The 17,653-nt window shown below is 37.2% G+C and overlaps 1 protein-coding gene across 37 annotated transcripts in view; it reads left to right on the top strand.

Annotated features, from left to right (window-relative positions):
- The window catches only part of NRXN3 (neurexin 3), a 1,570,655-nt gene that overhangs the window by 1,405,237 nt on the left and 147,765 nt on the right, over positions 1–17,653 (top strand). For 23 of the 37 annotated variants that reach the window (XR_008417276.1, XR_008417277.1, XM_053889672.1 and 20 more), the window contains 2 exons: positions 5,990–6,079; positions 11,284–11,591. Coding sequence is in view for 35 of the 37 variants with exons in the window: in XM_053889672.1 (XP_053745647.1) it covers positions 5,990–6,079; positions 11,284–11,591 (398 nt within the window). In the remaining 2 variants the exon portion in view is untranslated. The remainder of the gene's footprint in view (positions 1–5,989; positions 6,080–11,283; positions 11,592–17,653) is intronic. The other 14 variants (XM_053889666.1, XM_053889676.1, XM_053889667.1 and 11 more) reach the window with 1 other exon arrangement.

Below are 17,653 nucleotides of genomic sequence, written 5' to 3' on the forward strand. Positions count from 1 at the left end.
AATTAAGGAATTGAGACATGGTCACTTGGATACCTGGACATTGACCAGGGTTACATCTCTAACATGGTCCTCATCTCTCAACATGTGTTAGGGAAAGATCCTGAGAATTAAAATAAATTGTAAACTCTCCCCATTCTCAACCTCTTTGAACACCTCCTAAACTAAGCTCTTTCCTGGATTATTGCATTTAATTTGTATAAAACCTTGCAATAAAAGTTATTATTTTCTTCTTTTTTTTTTTAAGTGAAGAAACTCTAGTCATCTAAAGTAAGTAAATTGTTCAAGTTCACAGAAATGGTAAATGTCTGAGATAGGATTTCACCCAGAGTCTCTCAGACTCCACAGCCAATGTTCTTTTCGTTCATGTTTGAGCCATCTTTGCTTCAACAGCTTAACTCCAGTAGCCTAGAGATGGTGAATTAATACAAAATTACTTTGATACAGGAAGGGAATAATATGGTTTTCCACATATGTCTTCCATTCCTGAACGTTTCCAAAACACATGAGATAGTAAGATTCCTTGGCCAAGTTAGGGTATGCCTGGGTGACCCATACTGCTTTCCAGAAGCAAGCATCTCATCACTTGGGAAAGGTGGATCCCTTGGCTCACAGAACCACCCAACTAAGTCTGGAGAATCTTGCTTACTTAATAATGCCCTTGTGCTCTTAGTCTGTTAATTCACTTCCCCCAGTTGATCAGTTTTCTCCTCCAAGAGATTAATTTCTTTCCTTGGCACATGGTAGGATCAAGCCCATAGTATATAAATAGTTCTTTTTTCTTTAGCCCCAAAGGTGGTTTTGAGGATTAATGAGATGATGCTTATAATTGCATTTTGAACTTTTTGGTTGAAAGGCGCTTTATAAATACTAGTTATTTGGTTTTTGTTGAGGTCTAATCCATCACTTACAAGTGGCCAAACATTCAGGGTGCCCTCTGGGTAGCACAGTAGCCCACTTTTTGACTCCGAGGGGAGTTCATCTGAGTCAACATCAGGAAGGAGACCAGAGCCAAGCTTAGAGAATTTCCCCAGTTCCTTTTCTTTAGTGTCTTATATTTGCTTTGAAACTCACGAAGTGTTCTTTAGGGAGAGAGACTTTGTAAGAACCTCTGAAAGCCCTACTACTTGAGCCTACTCACATCGATTTTCTTTTGCCTCTGGCTCTAATACATAGTATTCATTCTTTGACTGTTCGTTAGACCCATGGTCTCATTTTTTAGTGTCAAGAAAACAATAAACAAAACGTTTTTTTTTCCCTTTTATTCTAGGACTCAAAACAAAATGCAAAAAAAATACCTCTGGCATTAATTTTGCACAGATGAATGCTGTTACAGTATTCCTATTAGCATGTCCATGTGCTTGACAACATTTCGGATGGTATTTATAGGAATTTTCTGCCAGCCTGGTGCAAATTGCCAGAACCTTTAGGACACTCTTCCTCAACACAGAAGCAGTATATCCTCATTACCTGTGGCTGGACCAAGAAATCACATTAGTCAATGCCTGAATTGTTCCTTTATTTTCAGTGGTTTAAGAAACCCACTTTGTTTTGGAAATGGGGTTAGCTGAGTATATTTTAAAAGACTCAGAAATCTAAAAAGAGCAACAGCTAGGAGATTTAGGGGATATTTAGGATGTTTTATTTTTCTATGTTTCATTGATGTTTGAAAGATAACCTTTGTCAGACCAAATGGAATATGCCCATGTTTTGAATGGAGGCCTGGTAAAGTCCTGAGGCCATGGAAGTACACCCTTTAGATCATTAGGGAACAACTGAGTTGTATTAATAATGGTTTTTAAAACTTGAATGTTTTTCATACTCGTGTTCTGAATATGCTGTACCTCTTATTATCTTATACTAGGTCCAATGGTGAATTGGGAAATGGGGAAACTGAGGCCAAGTCACTTGCATGAGGTCACACAGCTATTAAATGCTAAAGTTAGAATCCAAAGCTAAATTGGTCTCCAAAGCCCATGCTTTTAACTCCTGTGCTGTATTAATTATGGCTTAAAGAAACTAAGTATAATAGCTAATGAATAGGATCTGCATTTGGACCAAGAGAGTATATAAAGGTGTTGTAAAATTTATTTTCCTTGCTATACAAAAGTTCTCTGTATCATTTCATTCTTCTATTTAAAGAATACTTATTCCTTTGGGACTGACAACAAATTTCAAATTTACTCCTCTGGGAGTGCTTGACAACAAAGAGGGTCTGATGTATTGGGGAACTGTTGAAGGGTCAACTTGCCTTCTTTGTCTTACTTACTCTGTTCTCTTTTTTTTATCCTAAATAGATTCACTCAAATGTAAGAAACGAGGTATTTCTGAATAAAGTTTGAAGCTATGTATGAACCAGTTGGGCCTCAATAATCTCACCTCAGAGTATTCTGTTCTTCACAATATTATAATTCAACAGTGCCTGTTGTATGCGTCTCCAGGAGTTGAAACACTTAATAATTAGAAGCAATGATACAAATGCAAGTGAATTTAGGAGGCCAGTGGCATAAAAATATCAATTTCTGATAAAAAATGCATGGACGCACACACAAATACACTCACCTACACACCTTTATTTTAAGTAGAATAAAATGTGACTAATTTCTTTTCTAAAGCTCAGTTCTTTGTAGGTGAGTGTCACATCTATATAGTAATTTAAGAACTGTCTATTTAAAGATCTCATGGTATAATTTATAGATTTCTCAGTGTGTTTGAGAAGTATGGTCATTACATTTTGTTGGTCTAATTAGTAATGCACATATGTCTCGTTTTAGTGACATCATGACATTACTGTTCATAAGGCCATTCTTTCTTGAGGATATCATTACTTTCTATTGAAGAATTGATTTCACTCTGTTTAAATTTTCATACTGGTTGCTATATGAAATGTACAACTGAATGTCATTAAGGATTTAATACGAATGTACATTAATTTTTACAAGGTTTGCTCAGCTTTCAGGGTACTCGCTCTCTATGAATTCTTATGTTTAGAAGGTTGTTTACTCTTTAGTCAGTCTAGCAAATGGGGCTTGGGGTAAATGAACTCATTCTCATGCACATGTTTCTAAAACAGTTCTTACTAATGTTTAAGATAAATTAAAATAAAAACCAACAAGAACATGAAAAGAGACTAAGAACAATGTTAATGTGGCAATTTAAACCGGTTTGGTTTTCCAAATGACCTTCCATCTTTCACAACTTTTAACAGTATGCAAGATCACTATCATTAGTGCCAGACACTATCAGTCTGGTGTGGAAAACTTAAAACTTTTTTCTAAATGTCTTTAAAGCTGAGATGGAGAAGAATGACTCTCTCTCTTTCACTTCCCCATGGGTCTAAGGTCGAATCATGGCTATGCTGTCCTCCCAACATATCGCTTATTGATTACCCAACATAGTTTTCTCTTTTACTAGCGTGTACCATGCCTCAAAATTATCTTCTGTAGAGCTTTAGGTTTGAGACAGAGTGTATGGGGAGGGCATGCTTAGGAGGACCAAGAGCCCCTATGTATTTAGAGAAAGTAAATCATTGTGCTTTCTAATTTACTTAATTTAGTGCATATACAACTCTGGCAGTTTGGAATTTTGGATACTACTGATTTTACCCTGCATGTTTCTACGAATATTTAGCTTTATATTTGCTATCGACTTCACTAATCCATTCCACAGTGAGTGGAGAGACGGTTATCACTATATTAATGTTGCAGCCAACAACAAGTTACAGAAAACCCAAAGTAATAGAATATATTTAAGGTGAATCTGGCACAACCCATTTGCCATCTTTCAGTATAATGCTTTGTTGTAACTAAAACTTGAGAGGGGTCAAAGCTTATGAAGATGGATGGTATCCCTCATGTTGTCTGTCGTCTTTAGGGGTAAGATTAACAGTTAGAGACATAGGTTCTTTTCAGAAAAGTGCATGCTCCTTTTCTGTGAAGACATGTAAGAATTTACCCAACTTCATTTTGGATTAATAGAATTCTGAATACCCAAATCTAACAAGGAGGAACATTATGATAATCTCTAATTGGTAACTACATTAGCAGATAAAACTAACTTCTTTTGCCCTGAAGTTTGAAACACCAAGTTGCCTTTTTTTTTCTTTTTTAATTTTTTTTTTTAACATTTATTTATTATTGAGAGAGAGAGAGAGCATGAGCATGGGAGGGGCAGAGAGAGAGCAGGAAACACAGAATCCGAAGCAGGCTCCAGGCTCTGAGCTGTCAGCACAGAGCCCAACGTGGGGCTCAAACCCACAAACTGGGAGATCATGACCTGAGTCCAAGTTTGACGCTTAACCGACTTTGCCATCCAGGCGCCCCAAGAAGTTGCCTTTCTGTTTTTTCTCCTTGCCTGCAGCCTCTCCCTTTCCTTTTTATTTGTGTAAAAAATAATACTCCATTCATTGTAGTTTATCCTTTGATATGTTAATATTATGTTTTATCCCAACCAGAGAAGATGCCATGATGGAGGCTGGATACAGATCCATAGTTGTCTCTTTCATGAGCTTTGTGTTTGTTGTTGTTTTTGTTATTAGTTTTTATTCCTTGGGAAGGAGAATGAGTCACCTTCTTAAATCATTTGTTCATAGCAGAAATGAATGGGAAATCTTGGAAACATCTCCCAACATAGCCACCCCTTTCCCATCTTATACCTCATGGAAGGCAGGTACTAGTTTAGTCACATGTGGAATCTTCTCTGTCAATAATTCCTATAAGAAGGTGGCTCTGAGATTGAAATGCCATGGTGACCTTCTTTTAACTTGGCCTGTTGCTATATTTAATCCTAACATTCTTTCTGGCTTTTAGACTTTTTTGTAAATCGTTTCCAAGAGCACCTGTTTTGAAATTTTTATTTCATTTTTAATGTTGGTAATTTGGAATGGGATTCCCTAAGTTCCAGTAAAGGGCTGTGAGTGAAAATTCATGAATTAAAATTCACTAGTTTCTGCTTGATCACTGTGAGGTTGGTTGATGAGACAGAACAGTTCCCCAAACATGGCTTCATTATTTTGTGATTTGAAGCATATTCATTAGGGGTATATCTCTACAATACTACTCTCCAAGTCTGTCCTAATTAGACAAATCATCCAGGGTGGTAACAACAGTTGCAAAAAGAATAAGGGGGCATCGTAGCAGTTAAAAGCATTATGTTTGAGGCTTGAAATTAATTAGATATTTCATGCCTGAAGGAGGTATCCTGAACAGGCTTTATGAATAGATACTTGTTCAGAAAGGACCTCTCATAGAAAGGTAAGAGAGAGAGAAACTAGATAAACATATAAAGCTTGCATCTATTAGTAGTAATAAAATTTAGGTACTTAAAAGTCTGCTAATACTCTATCACTATATTTATAGCTGCTTTGATTTACAAATATTTACTTTGGGTTTTCTTCTTTTTTAAAATGTAGAACAAGTCGGACAGACGAATAGAGATGTAAAGAATCATCTGTGATACTCTATTTAACATAGTTGATGAGATACCAAGGCCTCAGAGTAAGAAGTCACCCTTGGCCATCAAGACTTAAATTGTCTTCTTCCCTCCACCAGAAGTTAGAGCAGTTACAAACACTTGAGAATAAGGAAGTACATGACCCCATGCTTCTGATAGGGTTCAGTACTGTGAGAGTAGATCATGCATGACTGAGACAATGCAAGTTTCCTACCATAGATAAAGCTGATCTGGTAGGCAAATTATTCACAAACCAGGAAAATCCTGTGCCTCCATTGGCCCAATTGAGGTGTGGTTGGGGTGAGATGGATTCCCATCTCATGCTCCATTTCCAAAATATGATGATGGAGCACTGCATAGCTAAGACTAGCCTGACCTCAAACCTGTCAACCATGGGCAGAGTGACTTCAACTCCACCTCTACTAAAGATAAATTGATATCTATCTCTAAAAACTTCATAAACAAACCAACAACCTAGGATGTTTTTAATGACGTATTGACTTTTCAGATTGTTTTTTAAGCTGTTTTTTAAACTTTAAAGGCAACACTGATAATGAACGCTTCCAAATGGTAAAACAGAAAATCCCCTTCAAATATAACCGGCCCGTAGAGGAGTGGCTGCAGGAAAAAGGTAACCGTCGTTAAAACTTTCATTTTAAAATCATTTGATTCTAAACCCTCATTTTTAAAGCCTGCAAATAAATGTTCCTTAAATGATAATCGCCTGCTGCATAAATGACTGTTTTAATTTTCATTATAATTTGTGTCAGCTTCCACCTGCCATATGTTGATAAATCATGCTATAATACATTGCCATTAAAATACAGTTAAAGGGACTAACATCTAGCTTGCTATCAGCGTGATAACCACAAACAAGAAATTTCAGGATCCTCTAAAAAAGAAATGTATTATGGCAATTTAACCACTGCATGACATTATTTGTTAATTTGTTTTAAATTACCTCTTATACCAAAGCTTTCTAAAGAAATTTCAAAAGTACTCTTTAAACTTACATCTTGAGGCTGTTTTGGCTTTACTCTCTAGCATGGATAACAAAACAATCATCAGATCGACTCTTATAACATAAACTGCCTAAGACAAATGTTATTAAGGGGAGCAGTGTTTTTTTAACAATTTGTTTTTAAACAAAGAAAGAACGAGAAAGATGAATTTTGCCTTTAGATTCAAACTTACAGAGGCAAAAGTATTTCATAAGAGGTTAATTGTGTCCTAGTTGCTGGCTGAAACTAAAAAAAAAAAAAAGCTTATTTTACACTTTGGTTGTATAATACCCTTATGTGTTTAATATTTATGCAACAAAAGTGGAAGTGGTTAAGACAATGCGTTGGAAAAGAAAGGCTCATGAAAGGCAAAACAGCAGTTCTGATTTACTGAAGAAAACAACCACTTTGTTAATAAAAGAGGGCAGCGGTTATACCTGATGTTAGAATTTTCTGTGTGGCTTCTATTTGTTACGACGTAAACTATTATCTTCCAATGAAGAAAATTCTCTATTTTCAGAAGCTATTTATTCCCTTCTTTCCTGAGCCAGTGCAAGCTACTCTTGTCTCAAGACCTTCAGTGGGTTCTTAAAATTCGTAGAGATTTGATGTAGTTACACACAAAAAGTAATTGAATATATTAATATGCAACCTAAGCAAGCTTAATTACAGTCTTAAGTTGGGTGACAACATTCAGACCCTTAAACACGGAAAATCCTCACTGAGACTTAACTGTTTGCCCTGTTTTTAACGTATGTGGTCTAATTAAAAATAAATTAAGAATAACTCTAAAAAGCAAATAATTCGTTTAGTAATCACCAGCTCATAAAGTCCCTTTAACATTAAAGACTACGATTGCCTCACTTTTTAAAAAAGGAGAAGAAAACTAGATGCATGTCTGAGTCTCATGTGCCTGAGAGAACTTTTTTTTCTTTCAATTTTATGTTAATAATATTTTCTTTTACTCCATTGCCTTTTGAAGTCTAAGTTGAAGAGCATGCCAGGCATTTTCATTTGTATAAACCATTATAAAGTTATGAGTAGGCTTTTAGTTTTCCTGCTGATAGCATTGTTATCAGTTGGCTTTCATATAGAAAGACACTTTGAAATATACAACAAATCGAGGGGGAAGGGTGGTTCAGGTGGGATGGAGGGCGGCTTTCTAGTTTCTTAACCAAGTATGTATATGTTCATATATGCATATAATATTGAAAATGGTATTTGCAATCTTGGAGTTTCTCTCTTCTGCATTATTTTAACGGAAATTACTTTTTTTTACACTTTGGGTGAGTAACATCTATTCATTCTATTGCTTTACCCCTTCCTCTGTCTAGCTAACCTTCCCTTCAAAAGGAGTAGAAAATATATACCAAAAGACCTTGTAAAGACAATGAGTGAAAAAGGGTAAAGATGGAAGGATGAATAGGCAGACGTATCAGGAAAGTACTTGGAATGCCTCTTTGAAGTTATTTCTGTCATTGGAGAAGAGATGTGGGTCACAACATCCCTGAGTCTGTTTTCTGGCTCTGTCTACTATTGACTGATACTTTCTGACCTTAGACAATCCACTTAACCTCTTTATATCTCAGATTTCCCATCTGAGGAGAGGAGAAATAATACTGCCTATTCCCCAAGGGTATTCTGAGGTTTAATTAATTAGTCTTTGTGTGACACTGTCTGCAGACGTGCAAAGATTTAATTTAAGCAGTATGTGAACTTGATATCCAAATGAGGTAGCAATAATGACTTCCAAGAACATGGGCACCTAAAACAAAACAGAAAGTAACCTGCTACAAACCCAGTACTAGTATAACCAAATTGAGTATTATGGATAATAGAACAATTCTTAGTTTGGGTTATAGATATAGATATAATGGCTGCTCATTATAAAAAAAACACAATTGATCATAATGAATAACAATAATGAAATCTGGCATTGATTTTGAGAAATCTGGGGCAAATGATAAAACTTTCTCCAGTCAGTCCCTTATAATATCGCTTTTTAGGGAGAGGGTAGTGATGACTGATTCCCAGTTTATTCCCTTACTCCTGCTTAGGTTGGAGAGGTAAAATGACGAGAGGAAGAGATGGTGGGAAACTGAGAGTTTCCCACTATTACTTTAGTGATTGCCAACTTTACTCTTAACTTCCTAATCCAAGGTACAGAAGGCTAGGAAAGGGTCTATAACCAAAAGAAAAACAGATATAGCCAGAAACAGACCATGAAATAAGCAAACAGAAATCCATACACTTCCCATAGCATGATGGAAAATTGAAGCATAGACAACCTCCTTCCCTATTTCACCCAACTAGTGTCTTCTTCTCAAGAAATAATTACTCAGATCTCTCTGAGATCACAACCATAGCCAGAAATGGAGCAGTGGCTTAATCTTGTAGCCCAGAAAACATGCCTTGCCCTTCTCCATGCTTGGGTTAGTCTTGAACAAGCAAAGACCACTTTATGGAGTGTAATGTGGCAACTGGAATGAAAGAGATCCATCATTTCTAGCTAGTGTAATTCAACTTTGCATTTCAATTTTCTCTCTCTTTTTATTTGTAATAATTGTCAGAATGATATCACCAGGAAAATAAGGTGAGGACTGTTATTGATGTGAAGTGCTTTAAGAAATACTAGAAATATGAAATCTCTTACCTATAACTAGCTATATCTATTAACTGATCATCAATGCTAAAGCATATACGAAAAAGGAGATGAGTAAATATTATTGTTGGCCAACAGTTGTGTGAATGGAAGGGATAGCTTGACGTTGGGCTATCTGGTGTAAGCTACTGAATTGAGGCCTAGAGATCTCCTTTTAGGCAGCTTCTTCTTTATTATGTTAAGCTGCCCCCAATGCCTATGCCTATGCCTATATGGGTGTATTTATTCTCCCTTTCCATCATAACATTTCTTATGCAGTAAGCTTAGGGCTCCTAGATAAAGCTGTAGTCAAAAAATAACAGTAAAGAGATTTGAGCTGCAGGTCATTATCCAGTGTTATTGTTCATTGAAGATTTTGCTGCATCTTGTGTGAGAAATGAGAGACCAAAGGGCAGGTGATGATGTATGTGCACAGAGCACTGAAGAAATTGGTGGGAAAATAATGGAAATCTATTAGATCTATTTTGATTGTTCCCTTAGCATCTGGACAATTCTGTTATCAAGTCCAACAGATTCCGTTTCCATGCTCCAAATATTTTTATAGAGTGTAGATCATTTTCACTATAACAAAATTCTTTGGTCAGTTCTCCATACTGCAGTGTTTGAAGCTTCCAAAAAGGTATTATTTATAAATTATTCTTGACTATGCTGTTAAGAGTTTCCCCATGAGCAGAATTGACTCTTGTATAAAGAGCAGATGCATTTTCCCTTCTTTGCCTCTTTTGTTTCATCCATTATTATGCATTCAGAAGGCATTCCACATTATATACCAGAAATTCAAGGATAGGTAATTATTGTATAGAGTTAAAGAACATGTAATAGTGGTAGAGGATAAGAGCCCAAACATCAGAGTATGCCTCTATTCAAATTAGAGATTGTGGAGCAGAAACCCTAGTCTTTTAAAAATAAACTCCCTTTTAATAATCAGGCAATAATAACAGAACATTCCAGTCATTTATAGCTAAAAATAATCCAAGTGATTAGATTGAGAATTTGTGGAGCATTGTTTTATTACTGACTTAAGTGGAGAAAAATTCAAAAAGGATATATTTAATTCCATTAATAAGTTTCCCCCACTTATCCATATGCAAAAGCAGGAGGAATTATCTGGAGAAATAATAGCATAGAATGCCTTGGCCTTAAAAAGCTGTTTAGGTTTTTCTGGGAAAGACCTGGCACTAGAGAGGCTTTTTTAAGTGGAGGTAGTTGGGAGGAAGATAAATTGAGTTGCACTATTCTAGACTCTGTTCTGTCATGATTTCATTCTGATAATTTTCTATTCAGAGAAGCACAAATGGTTCTCCAAATGGGAACTCCAAATAAGTTGAGCTACTGATAGTCTTCAACACATTAATATACCTTTATATCATTTTAAGGAGTTTTTTGTGTCTCTTTTTTTCGTTAATACCCATCCTTTCTTTTATAATGCATTGATTTGGAATGACATTTTCCCCTGCCCCAGAAACATTATCAATGCCTGTTTATTTCCCATATTTTAGGGAGAGATATAGTTGTGTGACCATAATCCGCCCTCTCCAAAGATAAAAGAGATAGGAAATTATCTGTCATGATGTTTATTGTTTAATAAACGTCAAGTATAGATAGAATATTATGTATTATGTAGCAAATGAGGTATTTGGCGAGTAAACTGTTCATATCTATAATGAATCCAAGTCTTTAATTGAAATTTAATTTCAGTTAATTTAGTTATCAGACCTATTTTTTTTAATTCAGTGTCATAAGTTACCTCACAGAGTTTTTGTTTGCCATATATAATTCTTTTTAGTTGTTATTCTGTGACACTGTAAAAATGAATACAATAGGTATTTATTACTATTATCACCTGATTTGGGGGTTACTTTCTGTCATCCACAACTACATACCCACCAAGAATACTTCAGTGCTTTGTATCATTGAACCAATATTTCTCATTCCTCACAATAATGAAATAGAGACTCAATTATTCAGTTTATCTAGGATATTCAGCTAGACAGTGGAAGAGATAAACATAGTGAAATGTTACTTGCTACTATCTATTGAGTTTTTGTTATCCAATTTTCTCCCCTTCAATTGCTCAAGGAAGGCTGTTTTGATACCTGGTCCATTCAGACCAGGTAAGACAAAGAAGATAACATATGGGAATAATAATGTTTCCTCCACCCAACCCACTAGGACGGCAGTTAACCATCTTCAACACCCAGGCGCAAATAGCCATTGGCGGAAAAGACAAAGGACGTCTCTTCCAAGGGCAGCTCTCTGGGCTCTATTATGATGGTTTGAAAGTACTGAACATGGCGGCTGAGAACAACCCCAATATTAAAATCAATGGAAGTGTCCGGCTGGTGGGAGAAGTCCCGTCAATCTTGGGAACAACACAGACGACCTCCATGCCACCAGAAATGTCTACCACTGTCATGGAAACCACCACTACAATGGCTACTACTACAACCCGCAAAAATCGTTCTACAGCAAGCATTCAGGTAAGCCTTTCTACAACTATTAATTGAGTCTTCTTGATTGTCTTTGAGACATTACTATAATGTCAGTGTTGCTATATTGCTAAAGTATCTGACTTACCATGTTTGTAAGAAGGATGCCTATAGACACTTATAGTAGTAAGACCTAGGAGTAGAGAAAGACAAAGTCATTGCTAAAGAAGTTATAAAAGTTTTATGTGCACTCATGGGTTATTATCCCTATCATATTTATCGCTGAAATGGTAAGGCTGTTATTCAAAATGAGGAATGGCTAACACTTTCAGTATGAAATACTCCCTCCTTTCATTTCATTTCTTTTCTTTTCAATAGCAAAAAAGGAAAAGGGGGAAGGAAAATTTGTTATCCTAGGAAAGGCTATATCCTACTTCAGTTCTATTCACATCCTCTTCGTGGCTTTGCTGAAACATGAACCATTCACTTGAGACCAATGAGTAGCATTAAATCAAGGACAATTGAAGCTAGAAGTTTAACTAATCCTTACAAAATGCAGTCTTTGTTTAAATTTTTAAGTGTTGATCAATCACTTATTTTTTATCCATTTTGTTTCCTTTGTATTTGACCAAGATCCTGATTACATTAGAAATTGTGAAGGTCTGAGTTTAGCTACGTAGGAAGTCCTTAGTTTTGTGGAAACACTTTTTGTTTTTTCACTTAAAAGTAATTATACCCACGCTAAAGCTTAATGCTTTGCTGACTCCCTTGGCATTTCATAAATCTAGTTAGTAGGGAATAGGAGGTTAATCGAGTTATTAGCCTTAAATGCTGTGGCATAAAATAAGACATTCCAATTGCTTGTGGGGAAATTACCCCTAGCCTAGTTAGTGTTTATAGATGATTCAGTAGATCAGTACTTGTCCTTTCTGTTTCTTAGTTTTAAGACATTATCCAGGGGCTCAATTGAGTCTTTGACATCACCCTTCCATTGGCTTCAGTGGGCATTGTAAACATAAAGTCAATAATCAATTAAGCCCCCTATGTGTTCTCATTCTTCTGAATTAAGTTTATGTGAGTTAAGTAGAGGTAAAACTGTTGTCTTCCTTTTCCCTTTTCTTTAAGCAGAAATATCCAGACAGCTCCTTACAGGATCCCACAGTAACAATTTGAAGCTGTATGCACTGATGATGTTACCAGGCCAATTTTATGTGTTTTAGAAAGGCTAAGAAGCTGGTTAACATAGCAGTCGTATAGTTGTGTGTGCCCTTGCATGTATACCTACATACATGGTGGAAAAAGAAATAGCTTCTTCCCTACTGATATTAAAGCAATAACTCCTGACACTTCACTCTACTCACTGAAAAGAAGATAAAAGGCAATATATATTTCTATTATGACTCTCTATAGCTCAAGAGCAGATCTGTTTATGGTTGGTGAAAGGATAGTTCTGTCTGCACAGGTCCTGGCAGACTTGTTCTGTTTCTGTCATAATACATTCTGCTAACTCTGTGGGAAGCAGAGGAACAAATGGCTTTTTCTTCATAGGAATGGCTGGTCCTACAGTCTTTTTCAAGACCAAATTTTTACTGACCTCAGGACGATTTAATGATACATAGGGATATAGGGACTAAGCTATGGTAATTATCAGTTTTTGGCTTTCCCTCTTACAGCAGATATTCACATAGGAGCAGACTGAGTGAGTCTTTCCAAAAACTAAGGAAGCCAGAGCTTCCAGAGAAGAGTAGGGTACAAAGTACAGAAGTCTTGCAAGTGATTATGACTCTGAACATCATAGAACCTGTTGTCATTGTGAAGGATGTGGACAGCTGGAGCATGCTCTCTCTAATAGCCTCCTGTCTGGTGTGTTTCTTTCCCTTTGAGTCCAGTGATAATTGGATTTCATCTACATGACTTTCCTTTTGCTTCTGCAATGGCTATAAAAATGACTTATAAATATGTTGACATTCTTTGCTTTTAAGGGTTTGTAAATACAAACTCTTAGAGGAAAGACAGTGGACTAGCAGAATTGGATGAAACTGGAATGAGGGATTAAAAAGCTCCATATTCTTTGTAAAGATTAGCTAGAGGAAATAATATCATGCCAAGGATTGCGGACTTTTTTGTTCTTGCCAACTAGCCAGAAGAACTTTGCCCTGACGCTTGTTGTAATGAGCACTGGGTGTTACGTGTAAGTGATGAATCATTAAATTACACTGTATTATTATTATTATACTGTATATTAGTTAACTTGAATTTAAATAAAAACTGGAAACTACAAAAAATTAAAACAAATAAGAACTTTGCCCTAGGTTACATAAAAATGCAATAGCCTGCCTTGTCTCCAACCCTTTTCTGATCTCAAGTACAGATTACATCAAGCCTGTGTTTGGACTGGGGACCCAAGATTTAGGACAATTCCCAGACTCTGACGATTTTGGGTGAGGAAGGTCAGTCTCAGAAGCTCTAATATGCCCTATGTGATCTAGCTAATTTTCTTGGGTGAAATACACTCATAAAATTTTGACCTCTGGGAGAAAACAAAAAGTGGGAAAGACTGGATTTCACGTTTACCAGAACGATCATGTATGAAATCTTATAGCCTTTTCTAGATGATACTCTATTCTGGCTTCCTTTGCTTTGATAGCCTTGCTGGACCAGGGTTGTCCTAAAATTAGACTCATCCAGGAAAAACAAAATAAGCATCAAAACCTGGTGTAAAACCATATGGTTATACAAAAATCCATTGGTTCCTTTTTTTTTTTTTTTTTGAGTTTATTTTGAGATAGAAAGAGAGCATACACGTGTGCATGCACAAGTGGTAGAGGGGCAGAGAGAGAGAGAGAGAGAGAGACTCCCAAGGAGGCTTCATGTTGTCAGCACAGTGTCAGACACAGGGCTCAATCCCATGAACCGTAAAATCGTGACTTGAGCTGAAATCAAGAGTCAGACACTCAACCGACAGAGCCACCCAGATGCCCCTCCAGTGGTTCTTTCTTTAAACATAAGCTAAGAAAATATCATTTGGCAGTTTGTTTCCGATTGGCTTTGATTTGTGTTGATTTCAGATCAAAGGAAACCTGCAAAGTGCCTTCAGTGCTATTCTTACCTGTGTGTGAACATAAACAAATAGCTTTTGAGTTGACATGGCCCTTCAATGCCCCAGCCTCCTGGAAGTAATCACTACTTTGATATTTCTGATGCTCTTCTTTGTTAGAGAACTGCTTGTGGATCATATGCACTGTGTAAATTACTCACAGCTATGGTGCTTGAACATCAGGTCTTCACCCTATATTAAGGAGAGTATCTCCAGGTCCTCTCCTGAACATTAAAAAAAAAAAAAAAAAAAAAAATTAACACTGAGAAAGCAGGTGGGTGCATTGAGAAGCAGATGAGTACATTGAGAAAGTGAATGCGTGGGTAATAGTACTTAAATAGAGGTAGGTGCTCAATAAATATTTATTGAATAAATTGGAAAACAAAAAAGGCTTTATTACATACCTGTCACTTAGCGACTGAGGCATGGCTTACAGACAGTTTTCCCTTCAGGATGATCAATGTGCTTTGGGTAGTTTTATTTTTTTTCTTCAGTGGTAAGGCTATAGCAGTGGTTAAATGCATGTACTTGGAGTCAGGCTGCCTGGGTTTAAAACCTAGATCTTCATATGAGTTAAGTGACTCTGAGCAAGTCACATTGTAGCAGGATTCTAGCACAGAGAGTCATGACACCCCAAGGCTTTTCTTTCCAAGCAGCAGCTTTATTCATGCTGGCACTGCTCGGTTGGGTTCATACCCAAAGAACTGAGCCCTGAACACCACCTAGCATAGTTTTTTTTTATATATTTTCTACTTGTTTGTCTCCCATATATGGTAACACACACAAACATGCAGTCTGATTAAGTGGTCTCATGTTACAAGGTCATGAGGGATGTTGTCACGTATCTTGTTACCTTGAGTTTTTTGTCTTTTTGTGTTTTCTTTCCTTAGGGAGGGGACCCTAACACAACATATGTTCTAGTTAGCAATTGTTATGAAACAAATTTTCCCATAACTTAGTGTTTGGGCAGGGCTCAGCAAGGCAATTTTTCTGCTCTACGTGGAACTGACTGAGTTTACTCAGTGACTGGTCTGGAGAGTCTGGCTCCACTCACACACCTTGTGACTTGGTGGGTTAACTAGAAACACTGGACTCAGCTGGATCCATGACCCCCTATATGTAGTTTCTAGGCTTTCTTTCATAGCGGTTTAGGGCTCCTAGAGAAAGTTGTTCCAAGTTTCAGGGAAGGGAGACATTAACCTCACTTATCGATGGGAGGAGAGCAAGAATTAGTAACTAATATAAGCCTACCAAGTTGTAAAATTAGAGGGAGGGAAGGGTATTCCAAGGTACTGCTGACACCATGGGATTGTTGTGAAGGTTAGCTGAGTTAATATAAGTAAAATTCTTAAAACAGGTACGTCTTAAAGAATAAGATTAAATATGTTTTAACATTATTATACTCTGTCCTCAACATTTGGTATGGAAGTCAATACCCTCTCAGGCAAGGATCTACCTCAGGAAATGGGTCTGCTTCCACTGTCAGTAGCATCTGTAGTTCACAGTGGGGGCTAGGCAGTTTTGGGGGGCTAGGGATTTGAAGGAGGGTCAAGGTAGAATTTGAAGGCTGGAATGTGTCCTGGCAAATGAAAAGTTTTTAAGATCTCAGGAATGGACTTCTCTGATAGCTCACTCCTCATCTTTAATTTTCTCTTCCATTAAAATTTTTTTTTTACATTTATTTATTTTTGAGAGACAGAGAGAGATAGAGCACAAGCAGGGGGAGGGGCAGAGAGAGAGGGAGACACAGAATCCGAAGCAGGCTTCAGGCTCTGAGCTGTCAGCGCAGAGCCCGACTTGGGTCTCAAACTCACGAACCATGAGATCATGAGCTGAGCCGAAGTCGGACACTCAACCGACTGAGCTACCCAGGCGCCCCTTTTCTCTTCCATTTTAAACCACCATGGGGTTCTATGGGCCTCAAAGAATATGTTTTGTTATGAAATGTATCCACACATATTTTTAAGGTTACAAAGAAGAACCAGAAACATTGCCATCATGGAGTTTGACATGAGCAATCAATATGAGGTAGTGACCCACAAATGGTAGTGGTATGGGGAGAGGAAGGGGTTAGTATGGGATGGCTTGACTGGATCCCACAAATTAGGTGGGAATGGAACTGGACCTTGTAGGATGAGTATAATTGGGTACATGGTGATGAGAAACAAATCTCAGTTGGCTACATATCAGAAGCTAAGTTGTCAAAATCAGGGATGGTAATTCCTGAGAGAGAGAACCAAGTCCAACTGGAACAAAGAATGGATAGAGGAGGTTTGTGAGAGGCGAGAGATCCAGATTCTGAGATTCGTGGCCCCACACTCACCTAAATGAGAGAGGACCAAGAGGAGAGAACTGCACTGGGTTTCCTGTTGGTTTTACTACCAGGGGTGCCCAAGCAATTATGCAGGCATTTGTATTACAACTGACCTCTGTGTCAGGGTTACTATCATGACACCGATAGGTCAGCTTCTTAAATGGAAAAGTTTAACTCAGTCTGTGTTCAAATTTCTTGATACCCATTCAGGAAAGAAGGCAAAAGTGAGAAATAAAAGTCTTTGGTAATTTGTGGTCACCAGAACCAAATTGTTCCTATGAGGCAGGAAACGGCTAAGAGGAAAGAAGTTCCAAAAATAATGTGTATTCTCTTACCTTAAGCCTACAGACCGAGTTGTTATCAGTAGAGAAAGAATTCAGTGTGTTCTGTGCAAATCACCATTTGGAATCCTTTATATGCTATTAGCAGGATACTGATTGTGACCCACTTTTTCTGTGCTGGGCATTGGTAAAGTCACCTTGACATTGGCCAGTGCTGCCTGGCACCAGAAAATTACCAGAAAATCACAATGTTCAGCCAGATTGGAGCTATCCTGATAAACAGTAGAAATGAAAGACTTGAGAGTTTTGTGAGACTTCATTCTTACCTCGAACTCATAAATTTGGCAGTTGAAGATGAACCACTTTCAAAAATTCCAGAAGGAAGCCAGTTTTTTTAGGTTTTGTAACAGCACCTATACGG

This window comes from Panthera pardus, unplaced genomic scaffold (assembly GCF_024362965.1).
Source record: "Panthera pardus isolate Hobbes unplaced genomic scaffold, ASM2436296v1 HiC_scaffold_24, whole genome shotgun sequence".
In the NCBI taxonomy this organism is placed as follows: Eukaryota; Metazoa; Chordata; class Mammalia; order Carnivora; family Felidae; genus Panthera; species Panthera pardus.